Source organism: Chiloscyllium plagiosum, unplaced genomic scaffold, assembly GCF_037043375.1.
Source record: "Chiloscyllium plagiosum isolate Xiang-an unplaced genomic scaffold, Cpla_swu_hap1 HiC_scaffold_51, whole genome shotgun sequence".
In the NCBI taxonomy this organism is placed as follows: Eukaryota; Metazoa; Chordata; class Chondrichthyes; order Orectolobiformes; family Hemiscylliidae; genus Chiloscyllium; species Chiloscyllium plagiosum.
Window position 1 is genome coordinate 32601938 of NW_028270189.1, and position 23159 is coordinate 32625096.

The window sequence follows — 23159 nt, forward strand, 5'->3', positions numbered from 1 at the left end:
TCAGATATAACAGCAATATTGTGAAGAACATATTTCTGCCCCAGACAGTTACCAGGGAGAGGGAGAGGCTCAGCAGCAAGAGAAAGGAATTTTGAATAACAACTGAAGGCAATGGGTTTAACTGTTACAATGTTTCATTGGAGGAAATTGCAGCTAATTGAGTAGTGGGAATGTGATAAGCAGTTTGGTAACTGAGTAACAGTGGAACAATGGAGAGGGATGCTGGGGAGGGAGAGCTGGGCAGTGTCAGTGTACATGTCAAACCTAACATGGTGCTTTTTCACAATGTCAACTCCTGGCAGTATGTAGGAGAGAGCAAGGATAGATACTGGAGGGACACCAAATGCAAGGAATTCAGAAAGGAAAGAGAGAGTGGAAATGGAGCAGGATTTTCCAAAAACCGTGAGGTCAAAAGGAAGTTTTTCAAAGAAGGGGAGAGAAGGGCATAACCAGAAAAGACAGACAGACAGAACAAGGAACAATATCTGTGAATCGGTGAGGAGGAGGAGGAGACAGAGTGTTGGAAAGTCTGTGGTTTAGCAAGCTTTGGGTAAATTGTAAAGATGAGCTCTGATAAGGCTTAACAAGAGACTGGAGAAAGATGTAGGTTTAGGACAAAAACCAGGAACACCACGTGAGGCAGTTTGGCTCGGTGGGCTAGTGGGAGGGAGGGAAGCAGCAGATCGGATTATCTCAGTCATGGTGACAGAGAAACTCCATGTGCTCCTCATTCATGTTATTGGAGGGGAGGATAGAGGAGACAGGATGATGGACAGTGTTTTACAAAGAAACAAATCCAGGGTTAGTGATATTTAAAATGTGTGAACAAACCTGATGTGTTTAGCTTTTATCCAGAATATTAAAACAAACGACTGAAGTCCTGGTTCGAATCCCATCTTTATAGATGGTGGAATCTGAATTCACGAAAAAATAACTGGAATTAGGAATCTCCTGATTTCCATGAAACCATTGTCAATGGTAAAAAAAAATCCTGCCAACCTGACAGCGGCCCAGCCAGCTACTCACTGTACTAATCACTGCAAAGTCTCAACACAGGAATGAAACTGGATGGACCATGTGGCATCTAACAAGGCACCAGAAATTACAACCACAGAATCAGCCCTCTCGATGGTGCAACGTCCTCCTCACTAACATATGGTTTTTGGTGCCAAAATGTGGAGAGCTCTATCTCAGACTAGTCAAGAAGCAGCCTGACATAGTCATATTCACGGAATCTTCCCTTAAAGACAATGACCAGACACCACCATCACCATCCCTCGATATCGAGAGTGTGGTGCTGGAAAAGCACAACAGTCAGGCAGCATCAGAGGAGCAGGAGAATCGACGTTTTGAGCCTCAGCCCTTCATCAGTCTGATCTGGTGTGCTTTTCCAGCACCACACTATCGACTCTGACCTCCAGCATCTGCAGTCTTCAATTTATCCTAAAATCTCTGGATATGTCCTGTCCCACCGGCAGCACAGACCAGACAGAGGTGGTGGCACAGTGGTGTACAGACAGGGAGGATTCGCCCTGGGAGTCTCATGGCTCCTGCTGATTACCATGTACCGTCCTCCCTTGGCTGATGGATCAGTTCTCCTTCATGTTGAACATTTGGAGGAAGCACTGAGGCAACAAAATGGTGTCAAACATACTCTGGGTACAGGATTTCAATGTCCACAATCGAGACTGGCTCTGCAACAGAATTACTGACTGAGCTGGCCAGGTCTTAAAGGACATAGCTGCTCAACTGAGTCTGCAGCGTGTGGTGAGGGAACCAACAAGAAGGAAAAAAACATACTTGATCTCATTGTTATGAATTGACAAGCTGCAGATATGTCTGGCCATGACAGTTATCGGTAAGAACGACCATCACATGTTCCTTTTGGAGACAATGCCTTGCCTTAAAGTTGAGAAAACCTCCGCTGTGTTGAGTGGCACTATCACCGTTCTAAATGGGACAGACTTCAAAGAGATGTAGAATCTCAAATAGGGTATCTATAAGGTACTGTGGGACATCAACAGCAGCAGAACTGTACTCCAGCACAATCTGTAATCTCATGGGTTTGTAAATCCTGCTCTCACCCATCACAATGGACAGTAAAGGAGGGCTTGCCAAGAGCAGCACCAGGCATACCTAAAAATGAAGTGCTAATCTGGTGAAGCTATCAAACAGAACTACCTGCATATCAAACAGCATCAGCAGCAAGCAACAGAGCTAAGTGTTCCAACATCCAATGCAACAGATCGGAGCTCTGCAGTTCTGCCACATCCAGTTGTGAACGGTGATGGACAATTAAACAACTCACTGGGGGAAGCATCACAGATATCCCCACCCTTACTGATGGAGGGGCCTCACATACCCATGTACCAGATAAGATGACAGCATTTGCAGCAATCTGCAGCCAGAAGTGCAAAGTGGGATGATCCATCTCAGCCTTCTCCAGTGGTTTCTAACATCACAGATGTGAGTTTTAAACCAGTTCGATTCAGTTTGAATCACATCAAGAAATGGTTAAGTAGTTAAAGGCTACGGGCCCTGTCAATATTCTGGCAATAATACTGATAGCTTGTGCTCCAGAACTTGCCACCCACCGAGCCACGTACCGCTCCAGCACTGGCATCTACCGACAATGTGGAACATTGCCCAGGGATGTTCAACACAAAAACACAGGGCAATCCAACCCAGGCAATTTCCCTCTATCAGTCTACACTCGATCAGCTGTAAAGTGATGGAAGATGTCATCACCAGGGCTACCAAGCAACAGCTGCTCTGCAACTTTAGGCTCCACCAGGGCCAATAAGCTCACGATTGTGTCACCGCCTGATTCACAAACTGACAACCAGTTGAATCCCAGCGGTGAGGTGAGGGTGATAGCTCAGCCCCACTCCAAGATCACTATTTCGAGCTGATTTCACCCTTGTCTCAACACAATGTGATGAAAGTATGTGAGCTATCTCTAGACTTCATTATCCAAACTCACTCCCTGGCCAGCTTCCCATATTCAACCTCCCTGTAATCTCAAGAACATCTAAATATCTGCTTGTTGATTCATCAAAAGTCTCCTATTCATAAGCAAAAACATAGAGTCATAGAGATGTACAGCATGGAAACAGACCCTTCGGTCCAACCCATCCATGCCAAACAGATATCCCAACCCAATCTAGTCTCACCTGCCAGCATGTGGCCAATATCCCTCAATTTAAATTTCTCACACTTGATTTAATTCCTGGCTGTGATAATCCCTAGCTCCCTGCACCACACACACTTTGAGACCTCGACAACCCATTTTCGTTGAGACTCCCAACAATTTGTTAATTCATTACTTCATCTGTGTGGCTGTTTCTACAGTTGCTGAAGCAGCATGGTCTGAAATTTGCAACCAAAATCTCACAGGTCTGTTTTCCACCTTTAAGACATCCCTCAAAACCTACTTTTGGTCACCTGACCTAATATCTCCATCTCTGGCCTTATGTCTAAAGTTCTCAATAGTATTTTTGTGAAATTATAAACATGGTAATAAAAATACAAACTGTTGTTGATTTGACATTATTTTCAAATCATCACTGTTGCTGTAATGAATAATCTATAATGCCACTTACCCAACCACATGGTAGGAGCACCTTCACCATACAAACTGCAGCTGTACAAGAAAGTCAAACATCACCCTCTCCACAAGCAACAGGGCTTTGGCATTAATCACTGGTATCTGTGGAAGGAGAAACACAGTTGATGTTTCATGGAGTGCAAAATGGATTACAGGGAATGAAAATGGTGCAGAATTTGATAGCCAGAAATGGAAGGAAAATACACTTGCTTTTTGGAAAAAAGAATTCTTGACTGTCAAAAATATTCAAGAAAAAAGTAATCTGATAATCTAGCAGCACATGGTCAGGGGCTGGGCCGCAGTGAAAAACTCATTTGCAAAGGTCTATAAAAGTAATAATACAGTAGTAAACAGACCAAAAGTACACCATGGTTCGAGACTGAGGAAGCCAGATATTGACAAAGTGGTCATGAGGGAGCCCAGAGGTGAATCAGAGCAGTATTGACTGCTATGATCCCAATGACTCTAAACGAGAGAAAGGCTGCACATGCGCCTGGCTGCATCTTGCCCCCTACAAAGATGGCGGCTCCGCACATGTCCAGTGAATCGTTGTCCCGAATAAAGATGGCGGCGCTCACTCAGGCCTGCAGCCGCGCTGAGGCAATTCCCCATTTACTGCAAACACGGGACTGGGACGTTCAAATTTGTGTTTTCCGACGTGCACAATTTGTTTGAAAAAAAATCTCCGCTCATAGCAACACAGTTTTTCTCCAGTTTCCCTATTTATTTTTTTCCTTACCGTATCCTTTCTTTCCATAACTTCCCGAGCATTCATTACAGCGACTCTGCGCCGCGCGCGAGTGATCACATGGTTTAGTTTAGCTCCGCCCGACATTCACTTTGATTGGTTGGAGGACCAACATCCCGCTAGGTCATCCAGCTCCGCCCACCGTCCTTTCATTGGTCCGGTGCTGACATCAATCACCCGGAGTCCCTTTGTTGGCGAGAACATGCGCAGTGTGTCCTCCTTCAGCTGATATGTTGGGTAATGTGATGGGAGAGTTTACTGAGGGTAAGAATTCCCTTTGTGTGAGCTCTGCAGTAGATTTCCTTTATTCATGGAGGGGATTGCCTTCCTACTCATGACTGTATAGCTGTGATTGATGAATCAATGCCTTCTGAATCAGTACATAAACACCCCATTTTCACTCCTTTACACAACATCTGAGATCTTAAGCACATTGTATCACGCTCTTCTTTGGAAACAAAAAAAAACATGAAATAGAGCCTCAAGGAATCGGTGCAGGAGTAGGGCATTCATCGCCTTCAGCTTGTTCCCCCATTCTATCAGATCATGGCTTGGCCAACCCAGACCTCAATACCTCTTTTATGCTTGATCCGCATAGCCCTCAACTGCTCAATATTTCAAGAATCTATTTGCCCTTTTTTAAAATAATTTGAGATAGAATCATAGATTCCCTACTATGTGGAAACAGGTCCTTCAGCCCAACAAGCCAGAACAACCCTCCGAAGAGTCAGTCAACCATTCCCCTCCCACACTTAACTTTCACAATTGTTTGGGTACGGAAATTCTAGCCATTCACAGAGAAAAAGTTCTTTACTTTTTCTAAAATGAATGTTCCCTTATGTAATGTCCCTTGGTTTGAGACTTCACTGGTGCTAGAAAATCTAGTCAACATCTACTCTGTCAAGCTCCTCAGAATCTTGTTTCCATAAGATCACTCCTGCTTATCTATTCTTGATAGGTCAACACTTTCGTCCTCGAAACATCTAATTGAATCTTTTTTGAATGGTCTCCGATGTTGGTTTATCCTTTATTAAATATGGGAGCTAACATTGTATACAACACTGCAAGTGAGGACTCACCAACAGCCAGTGTGGTAAACCAATCGTCAATCCATGCTAATACATTACGCCGATACCAGGAGCTCCTAAATTGAGCAATTGACTTTTATGTAGCACCTTATCATTTGCATTTTTAAAATCCAAATACAGAACATCATTGGATTGCCCTTTATCAGCCCTGCTCGTTATCTCCTCAATGAACTGTCGCAAATTTGTCAAAGATAATTTCTCTTTCACAAAACCCAGTCTACCATGTTTAATGATAAGCTTTTCTAAATGTCCTGCAATTTCTTACTTTAATATTTGACTCTGTAGATTCTTTCAGTAGCTTTGTTAAGTTTGATTCCCCTCTCTTAAATCCACGCGGACTCTGTCCAATCCTGTCACTGTTCAGTAAGAAACTTGACTGTATCCCAATGTAGTTAGTAAATGTATCTATATTTATTTTTAAAAATCGATTACTTATCAATGCTGGACCCATGCAATATCAATAAATTAGTGACTCTGAATTTGGGTAATAATATTTTTTCTGTTAATCCCTTTATGTACTGTGTTATGCAGACAGCGCCAAGCTGTTACTCTCAATTGTGAGTAACTTTGAAAATAATATATTTTAAAAATGACATCCCAAAATACTGCCTCATTATTGTGCAAGGAGGATTTTGCATTCAATAGTTTGCAGATAAAATTGAACAGCTTTTTGCTGCAATTTGGCCAGACTGCAGGTTACTCCAAAGTGGCAACTCTGCTCTCAAATTCTTCCTTGACACTGCCCAAGGCGATACTGATGGGACTTCACTTTGCCATTCTTGTTCACCAGCTTTATTTCCAGGTTTAATCCTATAATCATTCTAGAGCTTGTAATTTTAACCAAACTTATCTTTTGGGTACATATGTAAATATCATACTGAAATGTTGCACTGAATGGTAACAAATCTGAAATTAGTCTCTAATCAGATAGTAACGTGCTTCGACCTTTCTACGTATGTGTTGCCATAAGTCTATGCCAGTTATTTTTCTGAAGCCTGTGATTGCTGATGAAGGGCTTATGCCTGAACCATCAACTCTCTTGCTTCTCGGATGCTGCCTGACTTGTTGTGCTTTTCCAGCATGACACTTTTTGACTCTGATGTCCAGCTTCTTTGGTCGTCACTTTCTCCTTTGAGTAGATTAAACCAAGAATATTTTTTGTTGATCAAAGTGCAATAGGAACCAATTCATGAAATTCAGATATCTCACATTTACCTTAACTATGTGAAGGCTAAGGCATTAATAAATTATTGTCAGTAATTGAAACCGTGCTGACAAACTTGTGCAGTATCAGTGCCTCAGCTTTAGAGTGTTCCCAGATATCGCACAGCTGCAGTATTTTGTTTTGCACTCGGCTATATTTTGTTCTCAATTGTTTCTTTGTGAAAGATTACAAAATTAACTTAGATGAATGAACTTATGATTTCTTTAACCAATGTTAGAGAAAACAACATCAGTATTTCAAGTGCTGATAAAGTAAAATAAAATGATAATCAGTAGAAAGGGTTTAAGATGGATATGGAACAAATGCTGGGATTAGATTAATTTAGGATATCTGGTCAGCATGGGCAATTTGGACTGAAGGGTCTGATTGTGTGTTGTACAACTGTGACTTCATTCTCTGAATTATTCAAGAATTTGAATACTTCGAGGAGGAAAAGGAGAATTTATGCAGAGAATGCACTTGAAATGATAATTGAGGTGTATCAAACTCACATTGTTTCATGACCTTTTCCTCTGGGTTCTTCAATGAACAAACTTGTTTTATTATCTGAATAACTATGTATCATGTGATTTGTTTTGCACAAAATATTTCGTTAGGATCTCGTGAACTGTTAAGAAGTGTTCATGTTTAAAATTTAGGCAGCGTGATTATTAAGCAAGAAAAGGTGAGTGTTTTACTCCCACTGAATCATTGCTCTATAAAAGGTGACAAGCTTTTTATCTTTTCTGGGCACTGAATATATGGAAATCAATTCTGAAGGAAAAAAATCCTCGACGGTAATTTTTTTTTCGATTAATTACAGTGTGGAAACAGGCCCTTCGGCCCAACAAGTAACACCGACCCGCCGAAGCGCAACCCATCCAGACCCATTCCCCTACACCTAACACAATTTAGCATGTCCAATTTACCTGACCTGCACATTTTTGGACTGTTGGAGGAAACCGGAGTACCTGGAGGAAACCCACGCAGAAACGGGGAGAATGTGCAATCTCCACACAGTCAGTCACCTGAGACGGGAATTGAACCCGGGTCTCTGGTGCTCTCTGGTGCTGTGAGGCAACAGTGCTAACCACTGTGCCACCCCAATTACTCCCCATATGTTCCCACATATGGGGAGTAATTGCTTCTGGTCACTCTTCAGGCTATAGAGGCTCGGAAAGAAATGAGTTGGCAAAAGTTTGTCCATCCAAATGATGTTGCTATGCTCATTGGTAAACCTGCAAGATCTATTGAAGAAACACGTGTTTCAGAGTGTATGCAATAAACCTGAACATTGTTATTTTTTCACAGAGCTTGGGACCCGACTGGAGCAGCAATGAAGCTCGCATTGTTTTTTTAAATTTCCGAGCTTGCCAAATTATTGTTGGTAAATGCAGGTGACTTTATCAAAGCACATTTCACACTCCCCAGCTAGGAATTTGGTCCCAATTCTGTCAGTCCATCCATTCCTATGGATCACAGGTATTTTAGATGTGAGCATTCCATTTAACTATTTGAATTGAATATTTCAGTGGTTAAATCCTCTTGCATTCTTAATTTCAAATTACTCAATGTGATTTTTTTGTCCCCCCTGAATTTGCCAAGCACTGGGCAGTTCTGGAATATTTGAAATATTTACAATAGATGCATTCACACTATTGAAGGCAACCTGGCAGATTTGAATACCATTCAGGTAGTCAACAACAATACATAAGTAACTTTATGAATTGCTTACTGTACACCAACAACGCAAACCAAGTATCAGTGAAACCACAGACTGTTTCCCAAGGATTCCCAAATCTAAACAGTGCATTCCAGATATGCTCACTATCACCATCTGGGAGCAGTCTCCCAAAGTGCTGCCAGAATTTAGAAAGTGCATTCACTGCCCTCCAAAGCTCAATCTGCTGTCACAGGCTTCACTCTTATTGTATACAATAGTAGTTATTGTCCAGTTCTTTAACGTGACAAATGATTTTACAAACAATTTATAAAATACTTTAAATCCTGAAGAAATGTGATGTCAGCCCTTTGTAGAAGTGAAAGAAAGTGTGATGTTTGTTTTACGTTTGGCTCTATGTATCAGACTGAACTGAACCTTTAGCAAGATGTTTCCCACACACTTTGTTTAAAAAAAGCAAAGATTTTGCTCTGAGATTTAAATGTTCAATCAGGTTTAATAAAAATCTTTCCAAAAATTGAGAGTTTGACTTCAGCTCCTGTAAAGAGACACGCTCTTTGCCTTCAATTTTGTGACATGTGATCATTCTTCGGTAAAGGTGGCTGTGTGCAACACTGCAGGATGTTGTGCTGAAGTGCCTCCAGCACTTTGTTTCTGGTGAGCTTTATTACTGGTGTAACTCGGCTAATTTTGAAATGGAATATTACTTTGAGTTAAATCTTGTTTTTAAACTGAGGCGTGCTTGTGTAACTCAAGTGTGGAAACTATGCTCATGTTTGCAATGAACCTTTCACTTTTGCAGATTAGTATTTTTCCGATCTGTTTTGTAAATAAAGTTGAATATCGAAAGCACAGTGATGGAGAACTGCAGGCCCAGCAGCATCTCTGAGGGGAATTAAACATTGTAAGTTCCAAGTCCAATGACCTTTTGTCCATTCAGACAAAAACTTGAAATGTAACAATTTTTTTTCTCTTCACCAATGCCCTCAGAACTGCTGAGTTTCTCCAGCACTTTGTTTCTGGGTTTAGATCTCCAGCACCTGCAGTTTATTGTTTAGATCCTATGATTTGACTTGTGGAGCGAGAGGCAGCAACTGTGATCAACGAGGATAAAAGTCCCCAACCACGGAAAACAAACTGGTTCTTTATACTTTTCAAAACACTACTGTAAATAAGAAATGCAATTAAGCTAAGTGCAAGATGGTATACCACCAGCCTTGTCTCAAACCTGCTACTCATCTTTGAGAACTCATCTGTCAGAATTGTGTTTGCTCGCTTCCTTTGAGATCACGGTCCACAAATGTCCCAGTTCCAATTCCTGGGCCGGGCCCAGTTACCACATTGCAGTGGGGTGGGGAGCTTTGTGTCCGCCTGAAGTTTTTGTTAATAACAATATTGCAGGTTGAAGTTGACGGTTTTGACGAATATTGCGTTGTTAAACTTGGAGGCAATCCTTCCGAATGTATTGACTAACTGGACTGAGCCTGTTTACATGCAGTCCTGTTAGTAGTACTGTAATATTCTAAGTTAAGAATCACACAACACCGGTTATAGTCCATCAGGTTTAATTGGAAGCAAACTAGCTTTCGGAGCACCGCTCCTTCATCAGGTGAGTGTGGAGGGCACAATTCTAAGGCACAGCATTTATAGCAAAAATTTATAGTGTGACGTAACTGAAATTGTCCATTGAAAAATACCTTGGTTGTATGTTGAGTCTTTCATCTGTTCGAATACCATGATAGTTTCACTTCTTTCATGTGTAAATCACAAAGCTTTTTTTTAAAAGTTGCATTCCTGACAGTGGCCCATCAAATCACTCATTGTATTAGTCACTGCACAGTCTCAACAAAGGAATGAAACTGGATGGACCATATTACATCTACCAATGCACTGGAAAATACAACAACACAATCAGCCCTCTTGACCCTACAACCTCTGTCTCACTGTGGGCCAACAGCAGTACCAGAACTGTACCCCAGCCCAATTTTGTAATCTAATGGCCTGGTATATCCCCCACTCAACCATTAACATCAAGCCAGGGGAATCAACACTACTTCAATGGAGAGTTCCGCAGGGCATGCCAGGAGCAATACCAGACATACCTGAAAATGTGGCGCCAACCTGGTGAAGGTACAGTGCAAGCAACACCAAATAGAACTATGTGATCCAACAACCAGTGGATCAGATCTGAGCTCTGCAATTTTGTCACACCTAGTCAGGAATGGTGATGGGCAATTAAACAACTCACTGCAGGAAGCATCACAGATATCCCCACCCTTAATGATGGAGGGGCCTCACACATTCATTCAACAGATAAGACGACAGCATTTTCAGCAATTTTCAGCCAGCAGTGCCAAGTGGATGAGGCTTCTCCATTTGTCCATGACATCACAGATGTGAATCGAATTGGTTGAAAACCCATTTCAAATCAGATCAAGAAATGGACAAGTAGTGTAAAGGCTATGGGCCCTACTAGCATTGTGGCAATATATACTGATAGCTGTGCTCCAGAACTTGCTGAAAATGTGTTGCTGGAAAAGCGCAGGCAGGTCAGGCAGCATCCAAGGGGCAGAAGAATTGACGTTTCGGGCATGAGCCTTTCTTCAGGAATGAGTTTCTGAATGCTGCCTGACCTGCTGCATTTTTCCAGCTACACATTTTCAGCTCTGATCTCCAGCATCTGCAGTCCTCACTTTCTTCTCCAGAACCTGCTGCCCACCAAGACAAATAGTGCTCCAGCACTGGCACCTACCGATATTGGGAAATGTTTCCCAGTGTTGTTCAACACAAAACCGCAGGACACATCCAACCCAGCCAATTTCCCTCCATCAGTCCACACTCGCTCAGCAGTGAAGTGACAGACGTTGTCATCGATAGTGCTGTCAAGCACATGCTCACAATAACCTGCTCAGTGACGCCCAGTTTGGGTTCTTGCAGGGCCAATCAGCTTCTGAGCTTGTTACAGACTTGATTCACAAACTGACAAACAGCTGAAGGTAACAGCCCGTCCCACTCCAAGACCACTATTTCGACTTCAGTGATATCATCTGACCTCACCACAGTCTCAGCTAATTTAATGAAATTTTCATTCATTCATTTTATGAACTCTAGATTTCATTATCTAAACCAACTCCTGGCCAGCATCCCACAATCACCCTCCCTATAATCTCCAGAATATTGAAAACTCTACTGCCCAAGTGTTCACTTGTACCAGAACTTGCTGATCCATCAAAAGGCTCCCATTTATAAGCAACAGCAATTTACTTTCACACCCTTGACTTAATTCCTGGCTGTAATCATTCCTATCTCCATGCACCAGACACACTTTCACATCTCAATAACTCATTTCAGTTTAGACTCCCAATGATATGTTTATTTTTCAGTTCAGCTGTGTGACTGTTTCTACAGATTCCAAGGCAACACGGTCTGGAATTCCCACCCTCTAAGATCTGCTTTCTTCCTTTAAGTCATTCCTGAAAAATTGCTTATTTCGCAAAGGTTTGGTCACCGGACATAATATTCTCCATCTGTAGCCTTATGTCAAAAGTTCTCAATATTTTGTGAAATTAAAAATGTGTTGATTTATACAGATATCTTCTACTCTTCACTATCTCTGAGTGCATAATCTGTAATGTCTCCTACCCAACCACGTTGTGGTAGCACCTTTACCATACCAACTGCAGCAGTACAAGGAAGTCAAACATCACCTTCTCAACAGGCAACAGAGCTTTGGCCTTGATCACTGGTATCTGTGGAAGGAGAAATACACATCATGTTTCAGGGAGTGCAATATGATTTATGGGGGAATGAAAATGGTGCAGAATTTGACTGTCAGAAATGGAAGGAAAATCCACTCACTTATTGGAAAAAAAAGAACTCTTGACCGTCAAAGATATTGTGGAAAAAATAACCTGATAATAGAGTATATGGTCAGGAGCCAGGCATCAGTGGACAATTCATTTACAAAGAGGACTGTGAACGTAATAGTAAAATACTACACAGAGCAAAAATACACACGAGAGACTGAGAAAGCTAGATAACAAACAAGTGGACATCAAGGAGCCCAGAGATGAATCAGAGCAATGTTCACTTTTATGATCCCACAGTCAGATGTCTAGCACAGAAATAGACTTTTTGGTCCAACCCATCTTTGCCAACCAGATATTCTAACCTAATGTATTCCCATTTTCCAGCACTTGGCCAACATCCCTCTGAACCCTTCCTATTCAAATGCCTTTGAAATGTTACAATTTTAGTTGCCCTTTCGGCTCCTTTTGAATTTCCCACTCCACCCTAAACCTATATCCTCTAGTTCTGGGGTCTACCAACCCTTGTCTACTTACGCTATCAATGTCCCTCACGATTTTAATAAGCCTCTATAACATCACACCTCAGCCTATGACACTGCAGGGAAAATGGCCCCAGCTTATTATGCCTCTCCCCGCAACTCATATCCTCCAACACTGGCAACATCCTTGAAAATCTATTCTCAAACCTTTCAAGTTTCAGTGCCTCCTTCTGATGGGAGGGAGACCAGAACTGCACACAATATTCCAAAAGTGACCTAACCAATGACCTGTCCAGCTCCTTTACCCAATGCTCTGATCAATAAGGGGAAGCATACCAAATGCCTTCTTCACTGTCGTATCTACCTGCAACTCTACTTTCAAGGAAATATGAACCTACATTCCAAGGTCTCTTTGTTCACAAGATTTTCCAAGAGCTTACAATTCAGTGTGCGAGTCCTGCTCTGATTTGCTTTTCTAAAATGCAGCACCTCACATTTATCTAAATTAAACCCTATCTGCCACTCCCCAGCCCATTGTTCCATCCGATCAATATCCCATTGTACTTTGAGATACCCTTTATCACTGTCCACAATACCTCCAATTTTGGTGTCACCTGCAAACTTACTAACTGTACCGCCTCTATTCACATCCAAATCATTTAAATGAATGAAAAAACAAATCCAGAAAAAAAATCCATTTCTCTGGGTGTGAATATGCTCTGTGCAAATCCTGCCCTGTGACTCCCTACCAGAGAGGGCTGCACATGCGTCCCGCTGAACTTTGCCCCCAACAAAGCTGGCGGCTGCACGGGTCCAGTGAATCGTTGCCCCGAATAAAGATGGTGGTGCTTACTCGAATCAATCGTTGGATGAGGCATTTTCCCGTTTACTGCAAAAACGGGACTGAGTTTCAAATTTGTATTTTCGATGTGCACCAAATGTCTGTAAACCCTCTCAACCCATACCGACACCATTTCCCTCCCGCTTCCTGCTGTTTATTTCTATCTTTACCAACAGCTCTCCGTCCACACATCCCGAACCGACCGCGAGGATGATCAAGTGGTCTAGTCTAGTCCCGCCCCTCATTCACCCTGATTGGTCGGAGGACCAACTGTGCGCCAGGTCCTTCAGCTCTGTCCCTGCCTTTCCATTGGTCCGCCGCTGACATCAATCACCCGGGGCGCATTGTTGGCTGGAGCATGCGGATTGCTTCGTGGCTTTTGTTGCTGTTCATGAGTGACAAAAATGACAACAGCATCTCAAAACCCCCTGATGAAGAAGCAGCAAACCTAGTGCTTCCAAATAATCCTGTTGACCAATAGCCTGGTGTTCTGTGAATTTTACTTTTATCCATCCCAATCCAACACCAACACCTCCAAGTCTCGAATGAGGGGGGGGGATGTATAACCTAAGATCTAGGAACAGTAGAAGGCCGTCCTGCCCTTCGAGCCTGCTCTGCCATTCAATAAGATCATGGCTGATCATTTCGTGGACACAGAACCATTTACCCACGTTCTCACCGTGTTCATTAATTAATTACATTTTAAAAAATCTAACCTAGTTTTAAAAACGTTTTCTGAACGAGCACCAACTACTTCCCTGTGCAGTGAATTCCATAGAGGTCAAGAAGTTCCTTGTCAATTCAGTCTTAAATTTGCTGCCTCTCGTCTTGCGGTGATGCCCTCTTGTCCTAGCTTCACCTGCCAATGGAAACAGCTCTCTACTTCTATTTTATCCATTCCATTCATTATTTTATATGTTTTCATTCTTCTGAATTCCAATGAATATAATCCCAATCTACTCAGTCACTGTTAAGCCGAACCTCTCAACTCTGGAATCAACCTAGTTAACCTCCTCTGCACCCCCTCTAGTGCCAGTACATCCTTTCTCAAGTAAGGAGACAAAAACTACATGCAGTACGCCAGGTGTGGCCTCACCAACACCCAAATACAGCTGAAACAAAACCTCTGCTTTTAAACATAATCCCTTCAGCAATGAAGGACAAAATTCCATTTGCTTTCTGAACTGATTATTGTATCTGGTGACCAACCTTCATGTAGAAGGATGCTTAGGTCACTCTGCAGAGCAAATAATGCAACTTTTTAACATTCAAGTGATTTTTTAAAAAATGTTACTACAACCAAAGAGTATAAACTTTATATTTACAAACATTCTATTTCATTTTACAGACCATTACCCACTCACTCCATGTATCTATGTTCCTCTGCAAAGTTTCACAGTCCTCCGCTCACTTTGTTCCGCTAATCATCTTAGTGTCACATGCAAACGTTGACACCCTACATGTGGTTCCAACTCCAAATCATCTGTATCAGTTGTAAATAATTGCAGTCACAACACCGATCCCTGAGGCACACTAATTGTCAATGATTGCCAGCCAGAATAATGCTCATTTATCCCCACACTTTGCTTCCGATTAGTCAACCAATCTTCTCTCCATGCTAATACTCTGCCGGTAACGCCATGCACCCTTATATTATGCAACAGCCTCTTGCACAGCACCTTGTTGATGGTCTTTTGGCAATCCAGGTACACCGCATCCACTAGGTCCCCGTTGTCTACCTTACTTGAAAAGTCTTCATAGAATTCAAAAAGATTGGTCAACCTGCCCCTCATGCTGTGTCTGTACAATGGGACAATTTCTATCGAGATTCTCTATTATTTCTTCCTTGATAATAGACCCAAGCATCTTTTCCACTACAGGAGAATAAAGTAACTGGTACATAATTCCCCACTTTTTGTCTACCTCCTTTTAAAAACATTGGTGTCACTTTTGCTGTTTTGCAGTCTGCTGGGACTGCCACAGGCTCCAGTGAATTTTGGAAAATTACTGCCAGTGAATTTGCTATTTTTCCTAGCATCTCTTTTAGTACCCTGGGATGCATTCCATCAAGGTGAGGAGACTATTCTATCGTTAGCTCAATTACCTCAAAACAGTCTAAAGCTAGCTGTTCTGTAATAATGATAGTTTCCAAATCCTCACCTACCTTTGTCTCTTTGCTAGTTACTGGAAAGATATTAGTATCCTCCACTGTGATATCCCATAACTAAATGCTTCTTCTCATTTTCCAAAGGACCAACATTTACTTTAGCCATTCTTTTCTCGTTATATATATTTATATAAACTTTTCCTTTCTGTCTTTGTAATCTGTGCTAGTTTATTTTTCTCATGTTCTATATTACTTTTCTTTATAGCTCCTGTGGCTTTCGGTTGACCTTTAACATTTTCCCAGTTCTAGTTTCATGCTGTTTTTGGCCACTTTGTCCAACTTCTCTTTCAACTTGATTTTCCAGAACAGCAACCCAATTCTCCAAGCATTTCACATACTCTTTCTTCTTGCGATGGTACTCTCGAGCTGCTTCCCTGTTTCTCATGAGGCAGACCTCACGTTTACGAGTGGTTTCTTCAGCATTCTGTGGCTGGCTTTGCAGGACTGGTGAAGATGCCATAAGCATTCCCTGGTCAGCAGTGGAGTTAGGAGTTGTGCGGATCTGATAGGTTTGGACATCTCCAGCAGCATCTTGAACAAGCATTTGGCTGCCCGGCACAAAGATTTGCGGTCCATCAGAGCTCTGTGCATACTGTATAATGGCTGCTCCAACCTTGGGCTGTCGCTGTATTGGTCATTGTTCATGTGTGGAGTCCTTGCATTTAATCTGTACCATTGTTGGCCAGCTGAATTGCTTCCCCCTGTGTCATAGCAATGTATTGTCCACTGCTAACCTGATAGATGGGTGTCTGCATCATCGTTGTAGTAATGGTTGAGACAGTCTCTTCTTCTGATTTCTCCTCATCGATTTCTTGGCACACTGGGGGGATCAGAAGAAAGTTCATTCAGGATTTTCCTGTATGAAGGCCGTCTCGATAGAATTTCTCTACGTTTCTGAGAGTCAGTCGTGCTATCCACAGATTCCTGGGAGTCTTCATTTTAAAGTATAGTAGAAATCTGAGCAGTCTGAACTTGAGGGGACTGCGTGACTGAGGACTGAGCTGCTTGGATAACTACTTGGACTTGAACAGTCTGCCCATTCGGCAATTGCACTAAAGTTACTGCTGGACTTGTTGTTCATTGGATCCCAGGCATGGTTTCCTGCATGATCACATGATATATTAATGATCTGGATGAAGGGATGGGGGCATTCCAACGAAGTTTGCTGATGATACGAAGTTAGGCAAGTAGTACTAAGGAAGTGGGGAGGCTGCAGAAGGATCTAGACAGTTTGAGAGAGTGGTCCAGGAAATGGCTGATGGAATTCAACGTGAGCAAATGCGAGGTCTTGCACTGTGGAAAAATGAATACGAACATGGACTACTTTCTAAACGGTGAGAAAATTCATAAAGCCAAAGTACAAAGGGATCTGGGAGTGCTAGTCGAGGATTCTCTAAAGGTAAACATGCAGGTTGAATCCGTGATTAAGAAAGCGAATGTGATGTTGTCATTTATCTCAAGAGGATTGGAAGAGAAAAACAGCGATGTGCTACTGGGACTTTAAAAAGCTCTGGTTAGGACCCATTTGGAGTACTGTGTCCAGTTTTGATCCCCACACCTCAGGAAGGGCATACTGGCACGAGAGCGTGTCCAGCGGAGATTCACACGGATGATCCCTGGAATGGTAGGTCTAACATATGAGGAATAGCTGAGGATCCTGGGATTGTATTCATTGGAGTTTAGAAGGTTAAGGGAAATCTATTAGAAACTTACAAGATAATACATGGCTTGGAAAGGGTGGACACTCGGAAATTGTTTCGGTTAGGTGAGGAGACTAGGACCGGTGGGCACTGCCTTAGAATTAGAGGGGATAAATTCAGAACAGAAATGCGGAAACATTTTTTCAGCCAGAGCGTGGGGCCTGTGGAATTCATTGCCATGGAGTGCAGTGGAGGCTGGGACGCTAAATGTCTTCAAGGCAGAGATTGATAAATTCTTGATGTCTCAAGGAATTAAGAGCTACGGGGAGAATGTGGGTAAGTGAAGTTGAAATGCCCATCAGCCATAATTAAATGGCGGAGTTGACTTGATGGGCCGAATGGCCTTACTTCCACTCCTATGTCTTATGGTCTTATGGTCTAATTTGATCACTTTCCTCAGATACCCATTGCTGAGTATGCCTTTTCATACAGTCCTTCCATTTCACTGGAATAGACCTTTGTAAAATGTCTTTGAAACTCTTCCACTGCTCATCAACTTCCCACCATAAAATTTTTGTTTCCAGTCTACTTTATCCAGATTCTCTCTTATTCCCTTGTCCCTTAATGTTTCTGTTGCTTAGCTGCTGAGTCGCGCCACAATCAACACTGCAATTGGGAGGAAGGGGCGGAACTGTAGGACAGAGCAGCGTCCGGTCCTCCAAACAGAGTGAGTGAGGAGCGGGACCAATGCATTCTCGGGAGTGAACGCTTCAGCATTGGTCAGAAAGTAAACTGTTTTGCAGGATTGATCATTCTCACGACATAGTGGAGTATTATCCCCTCTCATAAAACAATGTGAGGTTTTAAAGAAATCGTTAAGATGTAAATCTGACAATGTACATATTTCCAATCGATTTACACAACTCGAGTAACAAACTTATTTTCAAATTCCCAGAATGATTGGAAATTTACATACCTGGCCGGTATGATTAAGTTGGATGGAAAAATGTATTTGGATATGAACCATCTCAATGACTGTAACTCGACAGAGCAATTGCTAATGTCTAATATTTCTCCCGTGATTCTATGCAGTTATGAATATTCTCTATAAACTCACTGATAATCTTCGATGCACGCGCAGTTTGGTTTCTATGAAGGGCATGCGCAGTGTCACATTAACCAGGACACGGCGAGACAAAGAGCAACTTTCTCCGGGTGCGGCTACGCTCGGCTTCAGAGAGTGGCGTGTGGGAGACTCACTGGGAGAAAGGAGCGGAGAGAATTCACAAGACGCCGATATAGGTGAAAAAACCCGAAAAAGACCCTCCAGGCCCTGATAAGGAGATGGTGGTCTCTGTCGGGAAAGCGGCCCAGGGTGACGGCCGCCATTTGTTTGAGGGAAGAGGGAGTGCGGGCCTCAGAGCCGCCATCTTGAGAAGGTCAATGTGCAGGTGGGCGGGGCTATTGGGGTCGAGGACAATTGGAGGAAAGACCCACCTTAGATTACTTCACTAAAGACATGAATGCACCCGGTGGATTTTTCTTAACATCAGCAATTGTTTAATACTCACTCACAGGCTTTTAGTTACATCTTTTTTGAAGCATTTAATTCACATTCAATCATTTGCAATGGTGGGATTTGAACCTGTGTCCAGAGCACACTTGCTGAGTTTCTGGATAAATTGTTCCACAATAATGCCACTAGGCCATTACTTCGCCTGCTCACAAGTTGCGCATCCCAGTGCAACAAGAATCAAAACCCTTTCTTCCTGCACAATTGTTTGATCTTGCACTCTGGTGATATTACTTAGTAACTCTCCATGTGGTATCCCTCACTGTGTGGGTCGAATTGTTGCCTCTGTCAGTGTCCCTCGCTCTTGCAGCTACTCCAGATCCTGAGCAAACAGAATTCTCCACTCCAGATAGACGATGGAGACTGGGGTGTTCCAGATTTCTGTCGGACTCAGTGCCATTTGACATGTGTAGCCATCACTGCATCATTCTAATTTCCAATTCTGTTTATCTGTCTGTAGGTACTCAGGAAGGTCCTGACCTAATAGACTTCCCAGCTGCTGGGTGTCTAATCCATCCCTCATTGAAGATGGTTTGTCAGCCAGAGAGACACAGGGCAGGGAGATCTGGGGTGAGGTAAGATCACTCACAGTGCAGAGAGCAATGAGAGGGCTCCAAACATCAGTTAACAGGACATGACATAGCTATATGCTGGAAGGGGAGCACAATACAGACACACCCCAGGTTCGGTCACCGCCTTTACTGCAAGTTTTGTTGTACTAAGACAACATCGGGAGTGTCACAGTTATCAATCCAAGCCTGTGCTGTCGTAGTGAGCATCAGTACAAAAGAGGGGAAAGCAGGCCTTCCACGAGAGGGTGGGAATGCTGTCTGGGAATGTTCCATTCTGTGTTCCCTCTCCCACACTGTATCTATGGCTTGTCATGTGGATCAGTCATTCTAATGCTAAAAACAGTTCCTATCTCTGTACTTTCCTCCCCTCTCACCAATCATTTCATACGTTTGAACCTGCTCCAGTCCAGACGACCATCCATATCTCTGTAACTTACTTCAGTCTCGACAACATGCCTTGTCACGAGAGTCCACTCCCCCAATAACGCAAGACTTAGGGTCTGTTTCTGTGCTGCATGACTCTCTGTCCGAAGTCACCAATGCTGGCCAGGTTTCCTGAACTGAATGAGTTGCATTTCCCTGTGTTTGGCCCATGGCCCTTCAAACTTTCTCCCCTCCATGTTCCTGCCCAAATGTCTTTTCCATGTTGTAATTGTTCTTGTTTCTCCCATGTGCCACTGGCAGTCCATTCTGTATATGAACCGTCCTCTGTGGAAAATGTTGCCCCTCAGCTCCCTAAGTAAATCTTTGCTCTCGGTCACTCCTCAGGCCTTACCCATTCTGCTGTGGGACACAACACCTCCCTGGTACAGACTCCCCTTAGGCTTTACCCATCCTGCTGTGGGACTGAACTCCTCCCTGGTAAAGTCTAATCTTGAGCCTTGCCCACCCTGCTGTTGGACACAACCCCACTTGGGTACAGTTTTCCCTCTGGCCTTACCCATTCTGCTGTGCAACACATTCCATCCCCAGTACAGACTGTCCTCAGGCCTTTCGCATCTTGCTGTGGGACCGAACTCCTCCCTGGTACAGTCTACCCTTGAGGCTTACCCATCCTAATTTGGGACGCATACCCTCCCCAGTACAGATTACTCTCTGGCCTTAACCGTCTTGCTGTGGGATACAACCCCTCTGAGGAACAGACTCCCCTCGAGCCTTACCCATCCTGCTGTGAGACACAACCTCTCCCTGGTGCAGACTCTCCTCGGGCCTTAACCGTCTGGCTGTGGGACACAACCCCTCCCCAGTACAGTCTACCCTTGAGCCTTACCTGTCCTGCTTTGGGTCGCATACCTTCCCTGGTACAGAGTACCCTCGGGCCTCACCCTTCCTGCCGTGGGACACAACCGCTCCCCAGTATAGACTCTTGACTGGCCTTAACCATCCTGCTGTGGGACACAACCCCTCCCCAGTTCAGACTCCCCTCGAGCCTTATCCATCCTGCTGTGGGACACAACCCCTCCCCAGTTCAGACTCCCCTCGAGCCTTATACATCCTGCTGTGGAACACAACCCCTTCCCGGGACAGACTCCCCTCGGGCCTTCCCCATCCTGCTGTGGAACACAACCCCTCCCCAGGTCAGACTCCCCTCGAGCCTTCCCCATCCTGCTGTGGGACACAACCCCTCCCTAGGTCAGACTCCCCTCGAGCCTTACCCATCCTGCTGTGGGACACAACCCCTCCCCAGTTCAGACTCCCCTCGAGCCTTATCCATCCTGCTGTGGAACACAACCCCTCCCCAGTTCAGACTCCCCTCGAGCCTTATCCATCCTGCTGTGGGACACAACCCCTTCCCGGGACAGACTCCCCTCGAGCCTTATCCATCCTGCTGTGGGACACAACCCCTTCCCGGGACAGACTCCCCTCGAGCCTTATCCATCCTGCTGTGGAACACAACCCCTCCCCAGTTCAGACTCCCCTCGAGCCTTCCCCATCCAGCTGTGGGACACAACCCCTTCCCGGTACAGACTCCCCTCGAGCCTTACCCATCCTGCTGTGGGACACAACCCCTTCCCGGTACAGACCCCCCTCGGGCCTTACCCATCCTGCTGTGGGACACAACCCCTTCCCGGCACAGACTCCCCTCGGGCCTTCCCCATCCTGCTGTGGAACACAACCCCTCCCCAGGTCAGACTCCCCTCGGGCCTTCCCCATCCTGCTGTGGAATACAACCCCTCCCCAGTTCAGACTCCCCTCGAGCCTTATCCATCCTGCTGTGGGACACAACCCCTCCCCAGTTCAGACTCCCCTCGAGCCTTATCCATCCTGCTGTGGGACACAACCCCTCCCCAGTTCAGACTCCCCTCGAGCCTTATCCATCCTGCTGTGGGACACAACCCCTCCCCAGTTCAGACTCCCCTCGAGCCTTATCCATCCTGCTGTGGAACACAACCCCTTCCCGGGACAGACTCCCCTCAGGCCTTCCCCATCCTGCTGTGGAACACAACCCCTTCCCGGGACAGACTCCCCTCGAGCCTTATCCATCCTGCTGTGGAACACAACCCCTTCCCGGGACAGACTCCCCTCAGGCCTTCCCCATCCTGCTGTGGAACACAACCCCTTCCCGGGACAGACTCCCCTCGAGCCTTATCCATCCTGCTGTGGGACACAACCCCTCCCCAGTTCAGACTCCCCTCGGGCCTTCCCCATCCTGCTGTGGGACACAACCCCTCCCCAGTTCAGACTCCCCTCTGGCCTTACCCATCCTGCTGTGGGACACAACCCCTGCCCGGTACAGACTCCCTTCGAGCCTTATCCATCCAGCTGTGGGACACAACCCCTGCCCGGTACAGACTCCCCTCGGGCCTTCCCCATCCTGCTGTGGGACACAACCCCTCCCCAGTTCAGACTCCCCTCTGGCCTTACCCATCCTGCTGTGGGACACAACCCCTGCCCGGTACAGACTCCCCTCGAGCCTTATCCATCCAGCTGTGGGACACAACCCCTGCCCGGTACAGACTCCCCTCGAGCCTTATCCATCCAGCTGTGGGACACAACCCCTGCCCGGTACAGACTCTCCTCGGGCCTTACCCATCCTGCTGTGGGACAGGTTGATAATTGTATTGAATAGTGTCCCTCCAGTGTGGAAACAGGCCCTTAGTCCAGCAAGTCCACACTGACCCACGATAGATACCCTGCTCAAAATAGCTTCAAAATACATAGAAACAGTGATCACTGAATTGGGTAAAAACTCCACAGTTACATTGGGCAGTTTAAAAGTCTCGCTGTATTGTTGATATGTTCCTTTTCTTCAAACAGGTAACATTTTTATTAAAGCAGCAGATGTTCATTTTGAGAGTGTCTCTGTTAAACTAGAATCTGTTCTGTTCTCTGTGTAACAGGCTGTTGTTGTGTGCGATGGACTGTCACTAACAGTGTAATTGACCTGTGAGTCCTTGATCAGGTTTCCTTTGTCTGTAAATCTAATAATCAGTGAACTATGCATCTGCTCTTCTTAGCGAAAACAAAGAATCATTTCTCAACGAAAAAACGGCACATCACAAAGCTATTTCATGGATTTCTGGCACACACCACCTACCAATGTATCTGGTAAGTCTGTTTCCTGAATAATTCTGAAATCTATCTGTAACTCTGAAAGTATCTGTATTGCTTGTCAGTTGGTTGAGAATTCAGCCTCTTTGTTCTGAGCTGTTGTGATGCAGGCGGTGGCTTCATTCTGTCTCTGCCAAGTTTGTTTTCTCCTTCTGCTGTGATTCTGGGAGATTCCTTTCTGCAGGTGAGAATATTCAG

The 23159-nt window shown here is 44.4% G+C and overlaps 1 protein-coding gene and 1 pseudogene across 2 annotated transcripts in view; both read right to left on the bottom strand.

The window, feature by feature from the left end:
* The window catches only part of LOC148135134 (uncharacterized), a 790442-nt gene extending 786062 nt beyond the window's left edge, over positions 1-4380 (bottom strand). The window contains exons 1-2 of one of the 2 annotated variants that reach the window (XR_015755571.1): positions 4347-4380; positions 832-914 (exon numbers count right to left, since the gene is read on the bottom strand). Coding sequence is in view for 1 of the 2 variants with exons in the window: in XM_087985300.1 (XP_087841426.1) it covers positions 832-914; positions 4347-4364 (101 nt within the window). In the remaining variant the exon portion in view is untranslated. The remainder of the gene's footprint in view (positions 1-831; positions 915-4346) is intronic. The other variant, XM_087985300.1, reaches the window with a different exon arrangement.
* Positions 4381-15823: 11443 nt separating this feature from the next.
* Positions 15824-20700, bottom strand: LOC148135136 (cyclic AMP-responsive element-binding protein 1-like; annotated as a pseudogene).
* Positions 20701-23159: the final 2459 nt, after the last annotated feature.